Here is a 24,979-nt window from a genome sequence, read left to right as displayed (position 1 = left end):
GTCCACATCTGACCTGAGATACGTTCTTGTGGGCAGGTGTACATCTGACTTGGGATCAGTTCTTGTGGGCAGGTGCACATCTGCCCTGGGATCAGTTCTTTTGGGCAGGTGCCTGTGGCATGAGCTCTGTATGACCCAAGTGGTAACAGCTTATCAGTGCGTCGTTGTGATAGAGATGACAACCCATTCCCCAGAATCAGCCAATCAAAGTGGCGTTCTCTCGCTCTCACTCCGTCTCTCTCTCTTTCTCTCTCTCAGAGAGAGAGAGAGAGACACAGTGAGTGAGACACGGAGAAGTGTAAACGAAACGTGGAGATATTTGACTAAAAACAACAAAGAACGTTGACTTGCGCTAGCGATAACTCAAAGATAAATAAGATTATTATATATTTTTATAATAATTATAATTATATATATATATATATATGGTTCGGGATTGGTTTTGGAATTTGATTGCATTATTATGTATTGTTTTGTTGGATTGATTAACCCCCCCCCCAAAAAAAGACAAATGTTTTTTATTTTTATTTTTTATTTTTTTTACTATAAGTCTTGCTATGTCCGGACATGGACTGGGGTCCGCCTGTTGGGGATCACTGGTCTAAAGAATTCTAAAACTTGAACTTTAGAGGAAAAAGTGGTACATGTTGTGTCTGACTTTGCTTACTTGGAACAATATTCAGCTTCTGTGCCACCCTCTGATATTGAATTGATTCATCTGAGGGGGATCGGGCAAAGACCCTGTGACACATAGTGAGTGACAACTAATCCAGTGGGAGGGACGGTGTGGCGCGGTTGGGAGAGTGGCCGTGCCCGCAACCTGAGGGTTCCTGGTTCAATCCCCACCTTCTAACAACCTCGTCATGTCTGTTGTGTCTTTGAGCAAGACACTTCACCCTTGCTCCTGATGGGTCGTGGTTAGGGCCTTGCATGGCAGCTCCCGCCATCAGTGTGTGAATGTGTGTGTGAATGGGTGAATGTAGAAATAGTGTCAAAGCGCTTTGAATACCTTGAAGGTAGAAAAGCGCTATACAAGTATCAGAATCAGAATCAGATATACTTTGTTAATCCCCGAGGGGAAATTATAATTTTCAGCAAGTATAACCCATTTATCATTATAACCCGTTACCCCATCATGGGGATGGTTCTTAAAATCTGATTTTAATGTGAAAATATTTTGACAAAAGCAAGAAGGCAAAACTAAATTAAAGAACAAAATTGTGTTGACAAATACAGTGGGGCAAAACATTATTTAGTCAGCCACCGATTGTGGAAGTTCTTCCACTTAAAATGATGACAGAGGTCTGTAATTTTCATCATAGGTACACTTCAACTGTGAGAGACAGAATGTGAAAAAAAATCCAGGAATTCACATTGTAGGAATTTTAAAGAATTTATTTGTAAATTATGGTGGAAAATAAGTATTTGGTCAACCATTCAAAGTTCTCACTGATGGAAGGAGGTTTTGGCTCAAAATCTCACGATACATGGCCCCATTCATTCTTTCCTTAACACGGATCAATCGTTCTGTCCCCTTAGCAGAAAAACAGCCCCAAAGCATGATGTTTCCACCCCCATACTTCACAGTAGGTGTGGTGTTCTTGGGATGCAACTCAGTATTATTCTTCTTCCAAAAATGACGAGTTGAGTTTATACCAAAATAGATACATGGGTGGTACAGCAGAGGATTGGGAGAATGTGATGTGGTCAGATGAAACCAAAATATAACTTTTTGGTTAGCTTTGGGGATTTTTTTTGTTTTGTTTTTTTTGTCATGAAAAAGGGAAGTTTTTTGGGTTGGTGCACTGATAGTAAGTTTATCTTGTGTTTTCTATGTTGATTTAATAAAAATAAAAAATAAAAAAATAATAAAAAATTATTTTGGGGCCAGGTACCAATCGAGGGCCCAGGTGGTTGGGAACCACTGCTCTAAGTGTAAATGTCCGTGCTACAATTTAAGGTACACTGCCCTCTGGTGGCAATATATAACAATTGCAACGAGTTTTGATTAATTGATTGATTGATTTAAACTTTTATTAGTAGATTGCGCAGTACAGTACATATTCCGCATAATTGACCACTAAATGGTAACACCCGAATAAGTTTTTCAACTTGTTTAAGTTGGGGTCCAAGTTAATCAATTCATGGTAAGTAACCCCGTTATCCTCTACTATACTACCACTCCTATCATGTGTTGCTATAAAGAAGGAGTCGGCAACCCAAAATGTTGAAAGAGGCATATTGGACCAAAAATACAAAAACAAATCTTTCTGGAGCCGCAAAAAATTAAAGGAACTAAATGGGCTCAAATTTAGCTATAAATGAGGCATAAGGATGCAATTTGTACATACAGCTAGCCTAAATAGCATGTTAGCATCGATTAGTTTCCAGTCATGCAGTGACCAAATATGTCGGATCAGCACACTCCACATAAGTCAATAACATCATAAAAACTCACCTTTGTGCATTCAAGCATGTCATAAGTTTGGTGGACAAAATGAAACAGAAAAAGAAGTGGCACAAAACGCTACTAGAAAGTCAGAGAAAGTTCTACATGTAAACAAACTAGGGTGAGTTTAAGGACCGCCAAAATTAGTAGGACAAAATGGCGCTTGCCAAATACTCGAATCAGTAAAGCATGTTTAATACAAACAGTGTGCTTTATAGCAATTAGGGAGTTTTGTGTCATGTTTGTCCTCCTACATAAACCATATTAAAACAAAAAATGTTTTTTCCCCTCATCATTTATTTTTGAAAAAGCTCCTGAGAGCCACTAGGGCGGCGCTAAAGAGCCGCGGGTTGCCGACCCCTGCTATAAAGTAACACCAATACTTCGGTAAACACAACCACAGTTATTTAGCCACCGAGATATGACTGAAACTCACACCTAAAAAACTAGTATGTCATTTATATATTATGTTGTGAAGTGAATTATATTTATATAGCGCTTTTTCTTGAGTGACTCAAAGCGCTTTACAAAGTGAAACCCAATTTCTAAGTTACATTTAAACCAGTGTGGGTGGCACGGGGAGCAGGTGGGTAAAGTGTCTTGCCCAAGGACACAACGGCAGTGACTAGATGGCGGAAGCGGGAATCGAACCTGCAACCCTCAAGTTGCTGGCACTGCCACTCTACCAACCAAGCTAAGCCGCCCCATGTTGTACGTACACTTCATTACGCATACATTATAAGGATCACATGTACAATATCTGACTACTTCAATCAACCATGTTGTCATTTACAATGGTCTAGTTTCCCAGTGCCATAAAGTTAAAAATCCGCATGAAAAGAAAGCACCTTGAGTAAAGCCTTTAAAACTGATTCATAATATTTTATTAAAACAGACTCACCTGGTGTCTAGAGAGGGCGATCAAAGAAGAGCAGCTTGGTAGGGCACTCCAACGTAGAAAGATGCAAGCGTGTGAGAGAAGGTAAGAGATCTGAAGCTATGAATTATTAAGACATCCCGTGCATAAAGTGTCCTCCTGTAAATAAATAACACTCTACAGTAACACAGTGTAATATGAACACGTCTGTTTTAGTTACCAGCGTTTTTTATTGCCTTGGATCGGACACAGCTACTGTTTTATGTCCGTTTTTTAACCATGCAGAGAGCTGCAGTGTGAGACAAAGTCTAGCAGACGCGCTACGTATCACGTTAACAGCAACAGGTGTGTGTTTAAATAAACGGACTCAAATTTCCCTATCGAGCAACATAACCTCTTTTATGAAAGGTGCACAGTAAAACAATATGTTTTTAAATAGAGACACATTTAATCTGAAAAAATATGGGAGTCTTTTTCGCTGGGTGAAAAACATTGTGGCTCTAGACAACTTCCACATATAGTTTGTTATTAACGCCACGGGATGGCGTTTGGGATGTGATGCTAGGGATGGGTACTAGAGATGCGCGGTTGACATGACGAAAAAATAGATTTTAATTGGATTCGGGCGGGTGGCGGTTGAACCATTCGGAAATATTTGATATATGTGGTTCTGGGATCAGTATCTTTTGCCGTTCAAAGAGCCATTTAAGACTCATGCAATAAGGCGAAGAAGACAATGGGAGACGCTATTATTCTCTTGAAAGACTGCCGGCAGTCGCTCAGATAATAAGTATTAGGGCGTGCTATGAAGCCATCGTCTTTGTCGCCTTCTACAACATGTACGATCTGCTTGTCAGTCCAGCATCATGTTGTGTGTGGCTTCCGCAGTAACACGCACACGACTGCAAGGCATACTGGGTGACACAGAGTACACTAATGGTTGTGATATCAAAATTTTAACACTCTTAGTAATATGCGCCACGCTGTGAAGCCACACCAATTAAGAATGACAAACACATTTCGGGAGAACATCCTCACAGTAACACAACATAAACGCAACACAACAAATACCCATAACCCTTGGTATTCATGACACATCCTGACTATTTTATACACTCCGCTAGCAGCATCGGTAAGGTGGTCGGGGTTGGGGGTGCGGGGGTGTAAAATATATTCAGGAAGTGTCACGAATACAAAGTATTCGGGGTATTTGTTGTGTTGCGTTTATGTTGTGTTACTGTGAGGATGTTCTCCCGAAATGTGTTTGTCAATCTTGTAATGTATGGTTTCACAGCGTGGCGCATATTAGTAAGTGTTAAAGTTGTTTATATCACAACCATCAGTGTACTCTGTATCACCCGGTATGCCTTTCAATCTTGTACGATTAATTGCGGAAACTGCACACAACACGTTGCCGGACCAACAATCGGTTCATACATGTTGTTGAAGATTTCTACGGCAATAGCTTCAGAGCACGCCCATATTCATGTCATCAGGATGAACACTATTGGACAATCGCGTGAAGGTTGGCGGCTCCAATTGTCTTCGATACTCTGTGAAACTGGTTTAAATGTCTCTGTGAGTGGTAAAAGCGGCCGACCTCTGATGTATTTCAGCGGACGGTTGGCAGGCGGGTACGGTCCTGATAAAATGTTAGTTAGGGTGGACGGTGGGTGGATGACGACTTTGGTGATGCGGTTGCGGATGTTATAATTGCCTATCCGTGCATCTCTAATGGGTACTGTTCACATTTGAACCGATATGGTACCAGTTACCTTTAACAGAGAATCCATGCCATTACGCAATGATACCAATTTTATTTGTGTCTGTGTTAATAAATATTAATTGTTTCTGAAAAAAAATATTTTTCATTGCGACATTTAAAATGAGCTGATTATAATAACTGCTGTCCAGTTGTTATATCTTGTTTTATTATGGCTTTTCTGATTTACATTTGCAAGTATTACATCAAGTTGAAATTACAGTCCAAGACGTTAGATGGCGGTAGAGTATAGTTCATGGTGTGTTTTTTGGTTTTTGTTGTGCTCTAAAAAGTCTTAATACTGTAAGTATTGTACTCATTTTGCACCAGCTGTTTGGTTGTAATTTGTATCTTAGTTGTGTCATGTCTTGTGATCATGTTCTGTTTTTTTTGAGTCCATTAGTTCCTGTTTTTGCGCACTATGGTTCGTTTTTAGTTTTCATGACAACTCATTAGTTTCACCTGCCTCCTTTGTTTTAACTCACACACCTTTTGTTAATCATGTCACTATTTAAGCCTGTAGTTGCCAGGTAGTCGACATGGCGATATTATTCTAATGACATCATTCATCTCTTGCTCTGCCCATGTTGGATCTCTTGTGTTCATTCGGTCCATGTCATAGTTCTCATCACCGTAAGTGTTTTTGTTACATGTTTATAGTTTTGCCTTTGTGTTAGCTTTGTTCCCTGCATTAAGTTTTGTGCCTCCACTGTGAGTGCCTTTTGTTTCTAGCTTTTGAGTTAAAATCAAAATCCTGTTTTTACCTTCGCAAGCTGTGAAAGCCACGCAGCAAGTTGCATCAAAGTCCACGTTCTTACAAATTGTAGTTTTCATTAGCAAAGCTGGGTGGGGGTGTTGAAATTGTAATGTAAAATAGCTACGGCTAATCAGCAGCATGTCAATAGCAAATTCAATGTATAGTAGCATCAAGCTAGCATATTTTTGGAAAAGTGAAGCCTTATTTTACTTACGTTGGAGCATTTTATGAGTCAGTTGATTTGTTGGCATTGAAATTTGCAACATTACCGAGAGTTAGTTTGGCTGAGTCCGCTCCCAGTGCTGCTGGAGTGATCGCCAAGTGACATCCCACACAACCCAGGTACCTGAACATGGCGCCATTGGGTTTTGTGGGATTCGGTGCCAGGTGGGGTTGGAGGGATTTAGTTTTTGCCAAAAAAAGTACCGGATTTGGTACCCATCCCTATGCACAGCAGTTTGTGTGAAATTTATGGCGATACGGCCTAAAATCTATATGTGATCTATATTGCAACCTCTTGCAATAATAATATATATCATAATATAGTATTTGGCTTGCAAATGTGAATAGAACCATTTCAAAACTGGTTGCAAAGGCTCCGAATTTGATGTATGCTGTAAAAAATTGCGTCAATTCCAGTTGTATTAATTTCTCAAAACAATTATTATTCTAATTGCTTATTTATTGTTAATATCTGGTGATTTTTGTTGTAACATGGTTCTAGCTACACTTTTGTTAAAATGTAGTAAGCACTTACTCTTCTATTGTGTGGATAATTTACATTTGTTTTGGGGGATACCACAAATGTGTGTATCAAAATCGAACCAATACCAAGTTACAGGGACAATATTGGTTAATTAATATAATTATGTGTTGTCTACCTCGTACGTTTTTGTGTCATTGCCTGAAATAAATAAATGAATGAAAAAAATAAATACATAAAGATACTTAAGATGATTATATTTCCGATTCCAATTATAATCAGACATAAACAGAATGGCACTGTAACAATATCAATTAAATATTAAAATTATTTATTTGCTCTTTTTTATTATGTACAATATTTTGAGCAAAAAAAAAAAAGTCAAGAATGCAAAATAACTAAGCAAATGCAAAAAATGGCATTGGCTGTAATTTCCTGAGTTTGTAAACACCAAGAAAAGACCCCCCAATGTCAGGCTTGTCCCTGACAGTTTTGGTCTATGTCTTAGTTTTTCCTCTGCATTTGTCTTTAGTTCCTGTCAGCACTCTTATTTTGGTTCTGGTTCCTGTTTGTCTCCCTGAGTGCTGTGTAACCCTCAGCTGTGGCTGATTGGCATCTGGCCACACCTGGGATCAATCAGCCAGCCACTATTTAAGACCTGTTTTCTCCTCCAGTCAGGGCTGGATTATTGTCGTGTCAATGTCATTTTCTACTTGTCATTCCTACTGGTCGTGTGATTGCAGCGTAGCGGTAAGCTATATTTGGTATATGTTTGTAGCTTACTGTTTTTTGTTCCCTGCTTCCGATTTGTTTGTTCATAGCCCTTAGTTTGTTATATCCGCCCACGTGCGTGCTTTTTGTTTGTACCCTTTGTTTGTTCTAGTTCTAGTATTTTAAATTAAACTATGTTTTCCTGCAAAATGCTCCCTCCTTCTCTGCATCTTGGGGTTCGACACAAAATAACTCTGACACCCAAAAGATGTTGATAATAAAAATATCGATATATTCACTATAATATTGATCATATACTGATACTATACTTGATATTGTTACTGTCAATATTTGTATTGATCGTCCGACCTCTGTTTACATTGAAGATAATCAAGCTAAGCAGTTAGCGTGACTTATTGTATCCTTTTAGTGTAGTGTAGCATGTTTAGCTATTCCCCTTCCTCCAGTGATAATGTCACATGTAAGAAATGCAGTTTGTTTGCCACCATGGAGGCGAGGATTAGTGACTCGCACTGTGGAGGGTCATTAGCCGCTAGATATTATTCATGTCGTACATCAGGCATGACAATCTCATTTTTACTGAGAGCCACATCACAATTATGGTTGCCCTCAGAGGCTCCTTATAACAGTGAATAATATATATTTATTAAACTATATTAAATTAATAAACTCCCCTGAAGAGCAGGAAAACCTGCAAAACAGGCTTGTAGGGATGAAATAGCCTCTGCGTTTTTTCCTGACCTAACAAATATATATATGTATGTATTGCCTATGCATTTTATTATTTTTACGTGAAGTGGAGTGAATTATATTTACAGTATATAGCGCTTTTCTCTAGTGACTCAAAGTGCTTTATATGGTGAAACCCAATATCTAAGTTACATTTTTTTTTACGTATGCTGGAAAAAATATATATATATCAAATTTTACTGCAAAAAACTGTCAGCTCAGTCTCCAGAATTTAATACCGAAAGTTGCACTTTTCGTGTGTTTTTTAACAGTATTTTACTGTAAATCAAATGTGTTTTTCTACAGTACAATTCATGCAACGAAACTGCCAGGTTTTTGTACCGCAAAATGTACAGTTGTTGTTTTTATGGTGCAATGGTTCTTAAACTTTTTTTTTTTTTACCAAGTACCACCTCAGAAAAAACTTGGCTCTCAAAGTACCACCATAATGACCAAAATATAATTAATAAATATATATTACAGTAGCGTAGTAGGCCTATGTAGTCATTACAAACAAGGCAGAGGTTTTATTTAACAAGAATATTTAATGTTTTTGGCCACTGTAACATTACATTCAGTTTGAACAGTAACACTGTGTTTGAATATAGGACAATTACACACCGTATTTCGATCGTGTGATTCTTTGGCGTACCACTAGATGGAGCCTGCCTACCCAAGTTTGAGAATTACTGTTATAGTGTATTAATGTATATGGAAAAACGGTACTAAAGTTGTTTATATGGTCGAAAAATTTTTTTGTAAAGTGTATTGTCATTTTTACAGTGTACAATTTGGTAGATAACTTGCATTGAAATTATAAGTCAAGCAGATATGTAGGTTGTTTTTTTTTTTTTTAACAAAAACATTTTTGGAGTATGTGTGATAGCTTAATACTTTTTTGCACTAATGGATACAATTGAAGTTTAAAGTATATGCGATTGCTTGCAGTAAATGTATTTCAATAAGGGCAAAATGAAAACAAAAATATGTTTAGTAAGAAAAGACAAAGTACTTTATTAACACGTATTATTTCCAAGCTTTTGCAGGCCTCATAAAATTGTTTATATGGCCCTGAGTTTGACACTTGTCATGCTTTACATCGTCTACATTGCACAACCTTAACTTACAGTACACATAGAATTGCAAAAAAGTAGCATTCAGAAATGTAAAACAAAAATTGTGTATTTGATTTTTTTTTCCTCTTAAAAATGACACGTCACAATGATTGAAACTGACTTATAAAAATGTATTTCCTTTAATATCATACTGTCTAGAGAAGGAGCAGGAAAGGTTGGGATAGTTCCTCTTTATTTTTCATGTCATTTATACACACAATTTTTTAAATATATGCTGGAGACACATTAGTTGTGATTGACATCTGCACATATTAGATAGACAATATGAACAACAACTTTGCTTTTGACTCTTGACAGATTACGCGTCCCAAAATTAGTTGGCCGTTTTAAACTGATATTTTTCAAATGTGTTCAAATGACGAGGGAAAAAAAATAATTTCAAACCACCCCCCAAAAAATTGTCATCAAAAAGATGATTTGCAACCCAAATGTTCGAAAATATTTTTTATTATGTAACATGTGGATGGCTAACCCTCGCTATCATTTAATTTTCTTCCTCACATAACAACAAAGTGGCTGCAAATTGTTAGTTGCTTTTCTGAGATAGTTTGTGTGTGTGCGCACACAAGACAGAAGTGAAATTCTTCCAATTTTTATCTAATATAATTTTTAATTGTGAAAAAAAAAGACAATTCGAAAATACATATATTCTGTTATAGTAAGCTCGCTGCTGGTATTGTCATATTTTTTTGTGGGGCTGTCAAATGGTAAGAAAATGTAATAAGATTAATACAATTTTGGAATTTGTATTAATCAAGATTTAATCCGGAAGAACATTTGTGAGAGGTCACTAATTCTTACTCATCCCAAAGGTTTTATGAGCTTGGATTTGTTGTTTTTAAGTTTCATATATAACGTGTTAAGACTATATATACATTTGAAATGGTACCCTAATGATGGAAAAGTAGAATTTATATTTCTATATGATTGATTAGCAATCTGTTTTAAAAGACATGTGTTCCACACCAATACGTGATATTGTAACCTTCATTTTGTCATAATAAAATGAGTGCATGAAATCAAGAATTCACACTAGCTTGCATAATACCAATTTTCCTAAGAAAAGACCTCCATATTTGTACACAATTGCCATTTTACTGTCAAAATGTCATCGAGGAACGTTTATAAACATTTAACTTAAATGCATGTCATTCATTTTCATACAACTCTGTAGCAGTTTTATCTAAAGTTCTTTCAGGCTGTACTTAAGAGTGAAATTTGTCAGCGAGCACAGCAGTCGGAGTCTCCTCATTCCTTTTTGTATTGACGGGATCCCTGACCGCATAGCGGTTAAAGTAAAAGAACTGGATGAAATAAAGATTAATGCGATAATTTTTGGTGATTAATCACGAGTTAACTCGTTTTTTTGACAGCCCAAATGATCACATTTCTTTAGATTATTATCGATTTAGGGTGAATCTGAGGTTTATGGGATTTTTTTCGGGGATAAAAAAAACAAATATATTTGTTTACCACAAAAAAAATTGTTTAAAAAAGTTTAGAAATTTCTTCGGCAAATTAGTTGATCTTTGTTACAAAAAAAGAGAGTAAAAAAATTATTTCTGACAAAAATTCAGCTAAGTTGTGGGGATCTACTGTTGTTAAATACATAACATAAAACCATAATAATTAGGGCTGAATGATGCATTTAAAAAAAATCAGATTAATCGTCAGATTTAAATTTAAATCATTATTAATCATAGGTGATACTCTCTTGAAAAGATCCCTGTATGTACACAATTGCAATTTTGTTGTCAGAATGTTACACAGGAACGTTTTTAAACAATTTACTCGAATGCATTTCCTTTTTTGCACAAAACTTGTCAAAAATTTGGCTGCATTTTGGAGTCTGCTCACTCGTCTTTGTGTACTTTCTTATGCATCGATCTGTTCACTGACCAGAAAGCCGTTAAGGTAAAAGAGCGTGTACGGTCAAAATAAATTGCATGATTAATTTAAGTGTGCTCAAGATTAATGCCATCATTTTTTGTGATTAATCACCTGAGTCAGTTAACTCACTGAGTTTGACAGCCCTAATTTTTTTTGGTTTGATTGAGTGGAATGGTCCTTTCATTAAATTAGAAAAAAAGGCTTTGGAAATTAAGCAGTTTGCACCTTTTTAAAGCGTATTTGGGACAATTAATTAACAAAGGCCCACAGTATATTTTAACACGTCTTCATTAACGCTAGTGGCTGATTAATTTGCTTACTTATTGCCTTTTTGTGTTTGTTTTATCCAATATTCTTACAGGCTGCATTTTGGAGTCTGCTCACTCATCTTTGTGTACTTTCGTATGCATAGATCTGTTCACTGACCGGACAGCCGTTAAGGTAAAAGAGCTTGTACGGTCAAAATAAATTGCATGATTCATTTAAGTGTGCTCAGGATTAATGCGATCATTTTTTTGTAATTAATCACCAGAGTTAGTTAACTCACTGGGTTTGACAGCCCTATTTTCTTTGTTTGATTGAGTGGAATGGTCCTGTCATTAAATCAGAAAAAAAGGTTTTGGAAATTAAGCAGTTTGCACCTTTTTAAAGCGTACATGGAACAATTAATTATCCATGGCTCACAGTATCTTTTAACACGTTTTCATTAACGCTAGTGGCTGATTAATTTGCTTACTTATTGGCTTTTTGTGTTTGTTTTATCCAATATTCTTACAGGCTGCATTTTGGAGTCTACTCACTCGTCTTTGTGTACTTTCGTATGCATCGATCTGTTCACTGACCGGACAGCCGTTAAGGTAAAAGAGTTTGTACGGTCAAAATAAATTGCATGATTAATTTAAGAGCGCTCAGGATTAATGTGATAACTTTTTGTGATTAATCATCTGAGATATTTAACTCACTGAGTTTGACAGCCTTAATTTTTTTGGTTTGATTGAGTGGAATGGTCCTTTCATTAAATTAGAAAAAAAGGCACAGGAAATTAAGCAGTTGGCACCTTTATAAAGAGTATTTGGGACAATTAATTATCCACAGCCCACGGTATCTTTTAAAGGCCTACTGAAAGCCACTACTACCGACCACGCAGTCTGATATTTTATACATCAATGATGAAATCTTAACATTGCAACACATGCCAATACGGCCTTTTTAGTTTACTAAATTGCAATTTTAAATTTCCCGCAAAGTTTCTTGTTGAAAACGTCGCGGAATGATGATGCGTATGATGACGTGTGTTTGTGACGTTATTGTTTGGAGGGGACATATTGGCTCAGCACCACTTACGGCTAAAAGTCGTCTCTTTTTATCGCATAATTACACAGTAATTTGGACATCTGTGTTGTTGAATCTTTTGCAATTTGTTCAATTAATAATGGAGACTATAAAGAAGAATGCTGTTGGTGGAAAGCGGTGTATTGCAGCTGTCTTTAGCACCGAGACACAGCCGGTGTTTCTTTGTTTGTTGTGAAGCTTTAACACAGAGTGGTCAAGCGAACATGTTTGTCTACGTCAACCAGCATGTTTTTGGATGGGGAAATTGTGATATATATCTTACCGGAGACATCAGTGGATTGTGCATCCTCCTGCAGTAGCTGTCAAAAAAGGCAGCTGTGAGCTGTGTCTCTCTGAGACACTGGCGTGTTCACCGCAGCCATCCGACTTTGAGGTATGACTTTACAATCTCACTAAAACTATTATAACAATAAGTAGAAAAGGGATCTTCCAGAATTATCCTAGTAAATGTGTCTAATTACATCTGAAATGCTCACACTGCCGCAGCATGGAGCAGTCGCTTTTTATTTTTTTTATTTTTTTATTTTTTTTTCTAGTCCTTCACTATCAATATCCTCATCCACAAATCTTTCATCCTCGCTCAAATTAATGGGGAAATTGTCGCTTCCTCGGTCCAAATTGCTCTTACTGCTGGTGGCTCACATTATAAACAATGTGAGGATGTGAGGAGCCCTCACACCGGTGACGTCACGCGCACATACTTCCGGTAAAGGCAAGGCTTTTTTATTAGCGACCAAAAGTTGCGAACTTTATCGTCGATGTTCTTTACTTTACTTTCAGCAAAAATACGGCAATATCGCGAAATGATCAAGTATGACACATAGAATGGACCTGCTATCCCCGTTTAAATAAGAACATCTCATTTCAATAGGCCTTTAACCCGCTTCATTAACGCTAATGGCTGATTAATTTGCTTACTTATTGTTTTTTTGTTCTTGTTTTATCTAAAATTCTTACAGGCTGCATTTTGGAGTCTACTCACTCGTCTTTGTTTACTTTCGTATGCATCGATCTGTTCACTGACCGTACGTACAGCCGTTAAGGTAAAAGAGCTTGTACGGTCAAAATAAATTGCATGATTAATTTTAGTGAGTTCAGGATTAATGCGATCATTTTTTGTGATTAATTAACCTGAGTTAATTAGCTCACTGAGTTAGACAGCCTTAATTTTTTTGGTTTGTGGCTTTGGAAATTAAGCAGTTTGCACCTTTTTGAAGGGTATTTGGGACAACTATTTATCCACGACTCACAGTATCTTATAACACGTCTTCATTAACGCTCGTGGCTGATTAATTTGCTTACTTATTTGTTTTTTGTTTTTGTTTTATCTAATATTCTTACAGGCTGCTTTTTGGAGTCTACTCACTCGTCTTTGTGTACTTTCGTATGCATCGATCTGTTCACTGACCGGACAGCCGTTAAGGTAAAAGAGCTTGTACGGTCAAAATAAATTGCATGATTAATTTAAGTAAGCTCAAGATTAATGCGATCATTTTTTGTGATTAATCACCTGAGTCAATTAGCTCACTGAGTTAGACAGCCTTAATTTTTTTGGTTTGTGGCTTTGGAAATTAAGCAGTTTGCACCTTTTTAAAGGGTATTTGGGACAACTATTTATCCACGACTCACAGTATCTTATAACACGTCTTCATTAACGCTCGTGGCTGATTAATTTGCTTACTTATTTGTTTTTTGTTTTTGTTTTATCTAATATTCTTACAGGCTGCTTTTTGGAGTCTACTCACTCGTCTTTGTGTACTTTCGTATGCATCGATCTGTTCACTGACCGGACAGCCGTTAAGGTAAAAGAGCTTGTACGGTCAAAATAAATTGCATGATTAATTTAAGTAAGCTCAAGATTAATGCGATCATTTTTTGTGATTAATCACCTGAGTTAATTAGCTCACTGAGTTAGACAGCCTTAATTTTTTTGGTTTGTGGCTTTGGAAATTAAGCAGTTTGCACCTTTTAAAGGGTATTTGGGACAACTATTTATCCACGACTCACATTATCTTATAACACGTCTTCATTAACGCTCGTGGCTGATTAATTTGCTTACTTATTGTTTTTTTGTTTTTGTTTTATCTAATATTCTTACAGGCTGCATTTTGGAGTCTACTCACTCGTCTTTGTGTACTTTCGTATGCATTGATCTGTTCACTGACCGGACAGCCGTTAAGGTAAAAGAGCTTGTACGGTCAAAATAAATTGCATGATTAATTTAAGTAAGCTCAAGATTAATGCGATCATTTTTTGTGATTAATCACCTGAGTCAATTAGCTCACTGAGTTAGACAGCCTTAATTTTTTTGGTTTGTGGCTTTGGAAATTAAGCAGTTTGCACCTTTTTAAAGGGTATTTGGGACAATTATTTATCCACGGCTCACAGTATCTTATAACACGTCTTCATTAACGCTCGTGGCTGATTAATATGCTTACTTATTGGTTTTTTGGTTTTGTTTTATCTAATATTCTTACAGACTGCATTTTGGAGTCTACTCACTCGTCTTTGTGTACTTTCGTATGCATTGATCTGTTCACTGACTGTACAGCCGTTAAGGTAAAAGAGCTTGTACGGTCAAAATAAATTGCATGATTAATCTAAGTGTGCTCAGGATTAATGCGATCACTTTTTGTGATTAATCACCTGAGTTTATTAGCTCACTGAGTTAGACAGCCTTAATTTTTTTGGTTTGTGGCTTTGGAAATTAAGCAGTTTGCACCTTTTTAAGGGTATTTGGGACAATTATTTATCCACGGCTCACAGTATCGTATAACACGTCTTCATTAACGCTCGTGGCTGATTATTTTGCGTACTTATTGGCTTTTTGTTAGTTGGACTAGCTGCTCATCACAGTCTACAGGTCAGCACATTGTTGTTTAAGGAGACTTCGGATGAACTTCTTCAGTTCTTTGTCGCTTTTAGTCCAGCGCACCAGTCGAGTCAACACCAGCCTGCCCTCCTCCGCCCGAGCCAGGGCCAAGTACCATCCACCCTGGGCCAGGTTCAGCTTCTTATCCACGGGCTCCGCTTCCTGGAATTGCTCTTTTTTGTCTGCCGAGTCCAAGCCGGGGCACGCGCAAGTGCCTCCTTCCTGCAGCCACAAAGCATTGTGGGCCATCGCACCTCCGATTCCCTCCGCCCTGTCGGCACCTCCCCCTGCCCATCTCAGGATGCGGCTTCGGGCCAAAGGCACCAGCTGGAAGTCCCCTCCCACCGTCGACACACTGCCCAGACGCATCTTGAATGCTGCCACAGAGACAAAACTGGTGACGTGTGACTTCAGACACGTGCCGGAGCAGAAACAAAGGACACGTTTGATTTACTCGTTAAAGCATCTCCGTCCTCACCATATGGACTTGGACAGAAGTTGTCCTGGATGTCAGTCTCCCCCTCGGCCGCCAGACTGCAGGCATCACAAATGACACTTCCTGGGTATTGAAAGGAAGAGTTTTTACATGTCTGCGTCTGCAAAGGCGTAATGAGATAGAACTTTGAAAACGAGGTGACTGTCGGGAGCTGATTAAAGATGTGATTAGAAGGAGGTATTTGAGGTTAAATGTCAAAATAGTTTACACCAGGGGTCCCCAAACTTTGTGACTTGGGGGCCGCATTGGGTTAAAAAAATTTACAGTGGGGCAAAAAAGTATTTAGTCAGCCACCGATTGTGCAAGTTCTCCCACTTAAAATGATGACAGAGGTCTGTAATTTTCATCATAGGTACACTTCAACTGTGAGAGACAGAATGTGAAAAATAATCCAGGAATTCTCATTGTAGGGATTTTAAAGAATTTATTTGTAAATTATGGTGGAAAATAAGTATTTGGTCAACCATTCAAAGCTCTCACTGATGGAAGGAGGTTTTGGCTCAAAATCTCACGATACATGGCCCCATTCATTCTTTCCTCAACACGGATCAATCGTCCTGTCCCCTTTGCAGAAAAACAGCCCCAAAGCATGATGTTTCCACCCCCATGCTTTACAGTAGGTCTGGTGTTCTTGGGATGCAACTCAGTATTCATCTTCCTCCAAACACGACAAGTTGAATTTATACCAGGGGTCGGGAACCTTTTTGGCTGAGAGAGCCATGAAAGCCAAATATTTTAAAATGTATTTCCATGAGAGCCTTATATTATTTTTTTAACACTGAATACAACTAAATGCGTGCATTTTTAAGTAATGTCAACATTTTTTGAGTACAATAACTCTCATATTCTTTTTAATAACATTTTTATTCTGAAGCTAACCAATAATAAATAGAATACTTCTTACCGTTAATGCGCCTTCTTGAACAGATGCGTTAGAAAACGAAAGGATGGATTAAAATGCAGGAGAATGTTTTGTATTTTGAACAATATTTTTAACTCTGATTACCAGTGGAAATATTAATTTCTTATCGTGTTAAGCAATGTCAGCTAAAATTAATCTGAGAGCCAGATGCATCCATTAAAAGAGCCACATCTGGCTCTAGAGCCATAGGTTCCCTACCCATGATTTATACCAAAAAGTTCTATTTTGGTTTCATCTAACCACATAACATTCTCCCAATCCTCTGCTGTATCATCCATGTATCCATTTTGGTACATGGTGTAATGGTAAGTGTGACCAGTAGACCAAGATATATGTGTGGACTGCAGGTTGACGCCTGTTTAATAACTGAGGCTAACAAGTACTGTACCGGTAAGGAAGCAACACCAAAACTTTGTTGTTTCATTGACAAAATAGAACATTACATACAGCACTCAAAAATCTGTCAAAATAATTTGGTATTACTTTGGTATGCTACAAAGCCGCACTGTTTAATGGAGGGCGGAGCATTACGGTTACTCTAGTCAGACGTACTGTGCTTCAACATGCGAGTATTATTATGCTGTGTGTAAGGACCCCAAAATGGCACCTATTAGGAAACACTAACCTACTTGTTATTAACTGTCTGGACTGTACTTATGCTGTCTTTAAGTTGAAATGGAGTGGTACCGTATTTTTGGACTATAAGGAGCACTCATTTAATTTTCAAAAAAAATTCCACAGTGCGTGTTATATATGTATTATTTTGGTTGTGCTTACTGTCGTTGTGGTACATGGTGTAATGCTAAGTGTGACCAATAGACCAAGATATGCGTGTGGACTGCAGGTTGACGCCTGTTCAATAAATGACGCCAGCAAGTACCGGTAAGGAAGCAACACCAAAACACACAAAATACAACATTACACACAGCACTCAAAAATCTGTCAAAATAATTTGGTATTACTTTGGTATGCTACAAAGCCGCGCTGTTTGATGGAGGGCGGAACATTACGGCTACTGTAGTCAGACATACTGTGCTTCAACATGCGTGTATTATTACGGTGTGTGTAAGGACTCCAAAATGGCACCTATTAGGAAACACTAACCTACTTATTATTAACTGTTTGGACTGTACTTATGCTGTCTTTAAAGGCCTACTGAAACCCACTACTACCCACCATGCAGTCTGATAGTTTACACATCAATGATGAAATATTAACATTGCAACACATGCCGATACGGCCTTTTTAGTTTACTAAATTACAATTTTAAATTTCCCTGGAGTTTCGTCTTGAAAACGTCATGTAATGATGACGTGTACGCAAGACGTCACGCGTTTTTTGAAAGTATGAATGCTACGCACACACACAGCTACATGTCGTCTGCTTTAACGGCATAATTACACAGTTTTTTGGAGATCTGTGTTGCTGAATCTTTTGCAATTTGTTCAATTAATATTGGAGAAGGCACAGTAGAAAGATGGAGTTGGGAAGCTTTAGCCTTTAGCCACACAAACACACAGTGATTCCTTGTTTAAAATTCCCGGAGGTGAAAATTTACTATGGATCAGAGCGCGGTCAAGCGAACATGAATCCAGAACAAATGTCAACCAGCATGTTTCGGTGAGAAAATTGCGGTTAAAAAGTCGCTTCTTACTGGAGAAAAGCTGAGCTTGGGCCGTCCATGACGCTGCCATCGACTTCCCTGAGACATTGGCGTTAACACACCCGTGGAGACACCCTTCCGACTATCAGGTACTATTAAACTCACTAAAACACTAGCAACACAATAGAAAGATAAGGGATTTCCCAGAATTATCCTAGTAAATGTGTTTAAAGGGGAACATTATCACCAAACCTATGCAAGCGTCAATATATACCTTGATGTTGTAGAAAAAAGACCATGTATTTTTTTAACCGATTTCCAAACTCTAAATGGGTGAATTTTGGCAAATTAAACGCCTTTCTGTTTATCTGTCTTTTAGCGATGACGTCAGAACATGACGTCACCAAGGTAACACGCCCGCCATTTTTATTTTCACATTACAAACACCGGGTCTCAGCGCTGTTATTTTCCGTTTTTTCGACTATTTTTTGGAACCTTGGAGACATCATGCCTCGTCGGTGTGTTGTCGGAGGGTGTAACAACACTAACAGGGAGGGATTCAAGTTGCACCACTGGCAAGAAATCTGCCGCCAGACCCCCATTGAATGTACCAAAGTGTCTTCATATTTGACCGGCGATACTAAGACAGACATGGCACAGAGATGTATGGATAACCTGCAGATGCATTTGCAACGATTAAGTCAACGAAATCACAAAGGTGAGTTTTGTTGATGTTGTTGACTTATGTGCTAATCAGACATATTTGGTCACGGCATGACTGCCAGCTAATCAATGTTAACATGCTATGCTAATCGATGCTAACATGCTATTTACGCTAGCTGTATGTACATTTGAAACTAGATACCCACATTTAATGCAAAACAAACACTTACCAATCGACAGATTTAAGTTGCTGCAGTGTCACAAGATGCGAAAGTCCTGATCGTTTGGTCTGCACATTTTACCGCCGATGCTAATAAGGCAGCCATGCTATGGGCCACTTCCTTAGGTACACCCACGCTATGGCCGAGTAGCGTCAGTAGCTATTCGCTCAATAGCTTCAGTTTCTTCTTCAATTTCCTTTTCGCTATCTGCCTTCATACTCCGACCATCTGTTTCAATACATGCGTAATCTGTTGAATCGCTTAAGCCGCTGAAATCCGAGTCTAAATCCGAGCTAATGTCGCTATATCTTGCTGTGGTAACCTCCATGTTGTTTGTATTGGCAGCCCTGTATGACGTCACAGGAAAATGGACAGTGGTTTCGAAGATAGCGAAAATAAGGCACTTTAAAGCTTTATTTAGGGATATTCCGGGACCGGTAAAATTTTGAAAAGAAATTCAAAAAATACAACAAGCCACTGGGAACTGATTTTTATTGTTTTCACCCCTTTTGAAATTGTGATAATGTTCCCCTTTAAAAACATCGGAATCCGTGCGTTTTTTTTTTACTCTTTTTTTTTTTTTTCTAGTCCGTCGCTATCAATATCCTTAAACACGAATCTTTCATCCTCGCTCTAATTAAAGGGGAAATTGTCGTTTTCTCAGTCCGAATAGCACTTTTTATTGGAGGCTCCCATTATAAACAATGTGAATATGTGAGGAGCCCCCACACTTGCGACGTCATCGTCTGCGACTTCCGGTCGAGGCAGGGCTTTTCTCTTAACACAGACAGTTGCGATCTTTATCGTGGATGTTCTCTACTAAATCAGCAAAAATATGGCAATATCGCGAAATGATCAAGTACGACACATAGAATGGACCTGCTATCCCCGTTTGAATAAGAAAATCTCATTTCAGTAGGCCTTTAACACTGAAGTGAAGTGAATTCTATTTATATAGCGCTTTTCTCTAGTGACTCAAAGCGCTTTTACATAGCGAAACCCAATATCGAAGTTACATTGAAACCAGTGTGGGTGGCACTGAGAGCAGGTGGGTAAAGTGCCTTGCCCAAAGACACAACAGCAGATGGCGGAAGCGGGAATCGAACCTGGAACTTGTGGGTTATACTTGTATAGCGCTATTCTACCTTTTTAAAGAACTCAAAGCGCTTAACACTATTTCCACATTCACCAATTCACACATTGATGGTGGGAGCTGCCATGCAAGGCGCTAACCAGGTCCCATCAGGAGCAAGGGTGAAGTGTCTTGCTCAGTTCTTCACCTGTAAAAAGTTTTGACAACCCTTTCCTACAAGAACCTGCATGTATGCACGATGACATGTCATCTAAGGGCCAGTGCTGTCGTGCCATACTGATGGAGTATTGGTGCGTGCAAAACAGCAGCAGGCGGCTGTGGCCTGCGGGCCGGTTCTAATACTGATCAAATATCATCCCGGGGGCCACAGATCATTCAGTAGGTCGGTTCTAGCCTGCGGACCGTGACTATGACACCCCTGCACTAGATGGAGGCCATAAACCAAAGTTTCAGAATCACTGAACTTAGCTTTCAAAACAAATTAAAGGGACCCCTAATTTGACCTCTGACCTTTATGCGCCTCCTCGCGGGTGACCTCCTCCGGCGTCCGCGCGTCCTGGTCCCCGCTGGGAGGGATGCAGAGTTGCGTCCCGCGGGGGAAACGGCTGCAGTTGAACATTTCCGGCCACGGGAAGCCGAAGGCGCTCATGACGGGCACGCAGTGGTCCCGCACGGCCTCGCAAAGGCTCCTGCAGGGACTCACCGGGCCGCTGTAGTCCGGCACGCACACAGGGGCGAACAAGGAGCAGAGAAACTTCTTGGTGTCGCGGTGACACAGCTTGGAGATGAGCGGCAGCCAGGCGGCCGACTGCTGCTGGGCTTCCCGCAAGGAGTCGTGACCCAGCAGGTTGGGGAGCCTCATCTGCCGGTAACCGATACCGTGGCACAGGGACAGGGTGCTGGGGACGGGCTTGCACACCGAGCGCACCGACGAGCTGAAGCCGACGTGCGCTGGACGTAAAGACGCGGACGCCAAAGATGCTCCCAGCAGCGTCAAAGCGAAGAGGACTACGACTCTCATGGTTGTTGTTTTTGTGGGGCGGCTCCAACTGTGGATCCTCATGGAGAAGTCTGCTCTTTAGTGGGTGTGGAGGAGAAGGCAGACGGGCTGTTAATCACCCCCCCTCCTCTCCGCCCCCCGCCCACAAACCCGGCGAGCCCTGCAGCCATCATGTCTGCAACTCAGCCGTGATGCGTTCAGGCTGCCATTAAAGCTGGGAAACAATAGTAGAACGCAGAGGAATGTGTTTGGTAATGTCTTTTGTGTGCTTAAAGGCCTACTGAAACCCACTACTACCGACCACGCAGTCTGATAGTTTATATATCAGTGATGAAATCCGAACAACAATACGGCCGGTTTAGTTAACTAAATTGCAATTTTAAATTTAGCGCAAAGTATCCTGTTGAAAACATCGCGGTATGATGTGAGTGACATCACGGATTGTAGCGGACATTTTGATCCAGCACCGATCCCAGCTATAAGTTGTCTGCTTTAATCGCGCAATTACACAGTATTCTGGACATCTGTGTTGCTGAATCTTTTGCAATTTGTTCGATTAATAATGGAGACGTCAAAGAAGAAAGATGTAGGTGGGAAGCGGTGTATTGCGGCCGCCTTTAGCAACACAAACACAGCCGGTGTTTCCTTGTTTACATTCCCGAAAGATGACGGTGAAGCTTTACTATGGAACAGAGCGGTCAAGCGAACATGGTGCCCTACCACATGTCAACCGCCCCCCGTCCCCCGCCCGCAAATCCGGAGAGCCCTGCAGCCATCGTGTCTGCAACTCAGCCGTGATGCGTTCAGGCTGCCATTAAAGCTGGGAAACAATAATGGAAGGCAGAGGAATGTGTTTGGTAATGTCTTTTGTGTGCTTAAAGGCCTACTGAAACCCACTACTACCGACCACGCAGTCTGATAGTTTATATATCAATGATGAAATATTAACAACAATACGGCCGGTTTAGTTAACTAAATTGCAATTTTAAATTTCGCGCGAAGTATCCTGTTGAAAACATCGTGGTATGATGACGCGTGCGCGAGACGTCACGGATTGTAGCGGACATTTTGATCCAGCTATAAGTCGTCTGCTTTAATCGCGTAATTACACAGTATTCTGGACATCTGTGTTGCTGAATCTTTTGCAATTTGTTCAATTAATAATGGAGACGTCAAAGAAGAAAGATGTAGGTGGGAAGCGGTGTATTGCGGCCGCCTTTAGCAACACAAACACAGCCGGTGTTTCCTTGCTTACATTCCCGAAAGATGACGGTGAAGCTTTACTATGGAACAGAGCGATCAAGCGAACATGGTGCCCTACCACATGCCAACCGCCCCCCGCCCGCAAATCCGGCGAGCCCTGCAGCCATCATGTCTGCAACTCAGCCGTGATGCGTTCAGGCTGCCATTAAAGCTGGGAAACAATAGTAGAACGCAGAGGAATGTGTTTGGTAATGTCTTTTGTGCGCTTAAAGGCCTACTGAAACCCACTACTACCGACCATGCAGTTTGATAGTTTATATATCAGTGATGAAATCTTAACAACAATACGGCCGGTTTAGTTAACTAAATTGCAATTTTAAATTTCGCGCAAAGTATCCTGTTGAAAACATTGTGGTATGATGACGCGTGCGCGTGACGTCACGGATTGTAGCGGACATTTTGATCCAGCACCGATCCCAGCTATAAGTCGTCTGCTTTTATCGCGTAATTACACAGTATTCTGGACATCTGTGTTGCTGAATCTTTTGCAATTTGTTCAATTAATAATGTAGACGTCAAAGAAGAAAGATGTAGGTGGGAAGCGGTGTATTGCGGCCGCCTTTAGCAACACAAACACAGCCGGTATTTCCTTGTTTACATTCCCGAAAGATGACGGTGAAGCTTTACTATGGAACAGAGCGGTCAAGCGAACATGGTGCCCTACCACATGTCAACCGCCCCCCGCCCGCAAATCCGGCGAGGCCTGCAGCCATCATGTCTGCAACTCAGCCGTGATGCGTTCAGGCTGCCATTAAAGCCGGGAAACAATAGGGGAAGGTAGAGGAATGTGTTTGGTAATGTCTTTTGTGTGCTTAAAGGCCTACTGAAACCCACTACTACCGACCACGCAGTCTGATAGTTTATACATCAATGATGAAATCTTAACAACAATACGGCCGGTTTAGTGTACTAAGTTGCAATTTTAAATTTTGCGCGAAGTATCCTGTTGAAAACATCGCGGTATGATGACTCATGTTTGTGACGTCAAGGATTGTAACTTACATTTTGATCCAGCACCTATCCCAGCTATAAGTCGTCTGCTTTAATCGCATAATTACACAGTATTCTGGACATCTGTGTTGCTGGATCTTTTGCAATTTGTTCAATTAATAATGGAGACGTCAAAGAAGAAAGATGTAGGTGGGAAGCGGTGTATTGCGGCCGCCTTTAGCAACATAAACACAGCCGGTGTTTCCTTGTTTACATTCCCGAAAGATGACGGTGAAGCTTTACTATCGAACAGAGCGGTCAAGCGAACATGGCGCCCTACCACATGTCAACCGGCAAGTTTCGGTGAGAAAATGCTGGTGATAAGTCGGCTCTTACCGTAGACATGAGCGGATAGCTTGCGCCGTTCCTCCTGCAGCTGCGGACTCTCTTGCCTCCTCCCACCGGCCGACCCCGACCGTCGGATGCTTACACCGTGGAGAAGTGGAAAAAAAAAAAAATCTCAGCCCGGCTGCCTGCACCTCGTCAAGAAATGTGGCTTCCCTTGGAGACACTGCCGGTCACCACACCCGTGGCCACACCCCTCCGACTTTCAGGTTGTACTGGTACAACCATATAATCTCACCAAAACACTAATAACACAATAAGCAGTTAAGGGATTTTCCAGAATTATCCTATATGTGTCAAATAACATCTGAATCGCTCCCAATGCCCTCGTCTTTTTTTTTTCTCTAGTCCATCACTCTCACTTTCCTCATCCACGAATCTTTCATCCTCGCTCAAATTAATGGGGAAATCATCGCTTTCTCGGTCTGAATCGCTCTCGCTGCTGGTGGCCATGATTGTAAACAATGTTCAGATGTGAGGAGCTCCACAACCCGTGACGTCACGCGCACATCATCTGCTACTTCCGGTAAAGGCAAGGCTTTGTTATTAGCGACCAAAAGTTTTGAACTTTATCGTCAATGTTGTCTACTAAATGCTTTCAGCAAAAATATGGCAATATCGCGAAATGATCAAGTATGACACATACTATATGAATAAGAAAATCTCATTTCAGTAGGACTTTAAATACACACGTTTTGGGAGCCTGGGACGGGTTTCGAACCTGGTTCTCGTGAATTTAGACCAGGGGTTTTGCACATTTTTCCACTGAGAGCCGCACAGGGAAAAACTTAGATAGAATACATGGAATATAAAGTACTTTTATTGCATTGATTGTAAACCTTTTTTGAGCCAAGGCACATTTTTTTGCGTTGAAATCCAGAGGCACACCACCAACAGAAATCATTAAAAATCGAAACTCAGTTGACAGTAAAAAGTCGTCGTCGCAACTGTTGGATATGACCTTAAACCATAACCAAGCATGCATCAATATAGCCCTTGTCTCAAAGTAGGTGTACTGTCACGACCGGTCACATCCCGCCGGGACTTATTTTGAGTTTTTTTTGCTGTTTTCCTGTGTGTAGTGTTTTAGTCCTGCGCTTTTATTTATGTTGCTTTTTCTCTT

General features: G+C 39.9%; 2 protein-coding genes across 2 annotated transcripts in view; one reads left to right on the top strand and one right to left on the bottom strand.

Moving 5' to 3' along the window:
• The first annotated feature begins 7,279 nt into the window (after positions 1-7,279).
• LOC133564645 (gastrula zinc finger protein XlCGF28.1-like) overlaps positions 7,280-24,979 on the top strand; it is a 29,265-nt gene continuing 11,565 nt past the window's right edge. Inside the window, exon 1 of the mRNA XM_061919101.1 lies at positions 7,280-7,298. The gene's annotated coding sequence lies outside the window, so the exon portion shown is untranslated. The remainder of the gene's footprint in view (positions 7,299-24,979) is intronic.
• sfrp2l (secreted frizzled-related protein 2 like) lies at positions 9,301-21,327 on the bottom strand. The gene is made up of 3 exons (XM_061919091.1): positions 20,769-21,327; positions 15,739-15,819; positions 9,301-15,637 (listed from the first exon to the last, which is right to left on the bottom strand). The coding sequence occupies exons 1-3, from the start codon at positions 21,319-21,321 to the stop codon at positions 15,246-15,248; spliced, it is 1,026 nt and encodes a 341-aa protein (XP_061775075.1). The 5' UTR covers positions 21,322-21,327; the 3' UTR covers positions 9,301-15,245.

The sequence above is a fragment of the Nerophis ophidion genome, linkage group LG13 (assembly GCF_033978795.1).
Source record: "Nerophis ophidion isolate RoL-2023_Sa linkage group LG13, RoL_Noph_v1.0, whole genome shotgun sequence".
NCBI lineage: Eukaryota > Metazoa > Chordata > Actinopteri > Syngnathiformes > Syngnathidae > Nerophis > Nerophis ophidion.
This window is presented reverse-complemented; position numbering and strand designations above follow the sequence as displayed.

Excerpts from the sequence above, each read along its gene's own strand:
- sfrp2l (XM_061919091.1), bottom strand. The coding sequence starts at position 21,321 with ATGAGGATCCACAGTTGGAGCCGCCCCACAAAAACAACAACCATGAGA. Across the intron at positions 15,820-20,768 it reads CCGCGAGGAGGCGCATAAAG|GAAGTGTCATTTGTGATGCC; the intron begins GTCAGAGGTCAA and ends TTCAATACCCAG. Across the intron at positions 15,638-15,738 it reads CTTCTGTCCAAGTCCATATG|CATTCAAGATGCGTCTGGGC; the intron begins GTGAGGACGGAG and ends TCTCTGTGGCAG.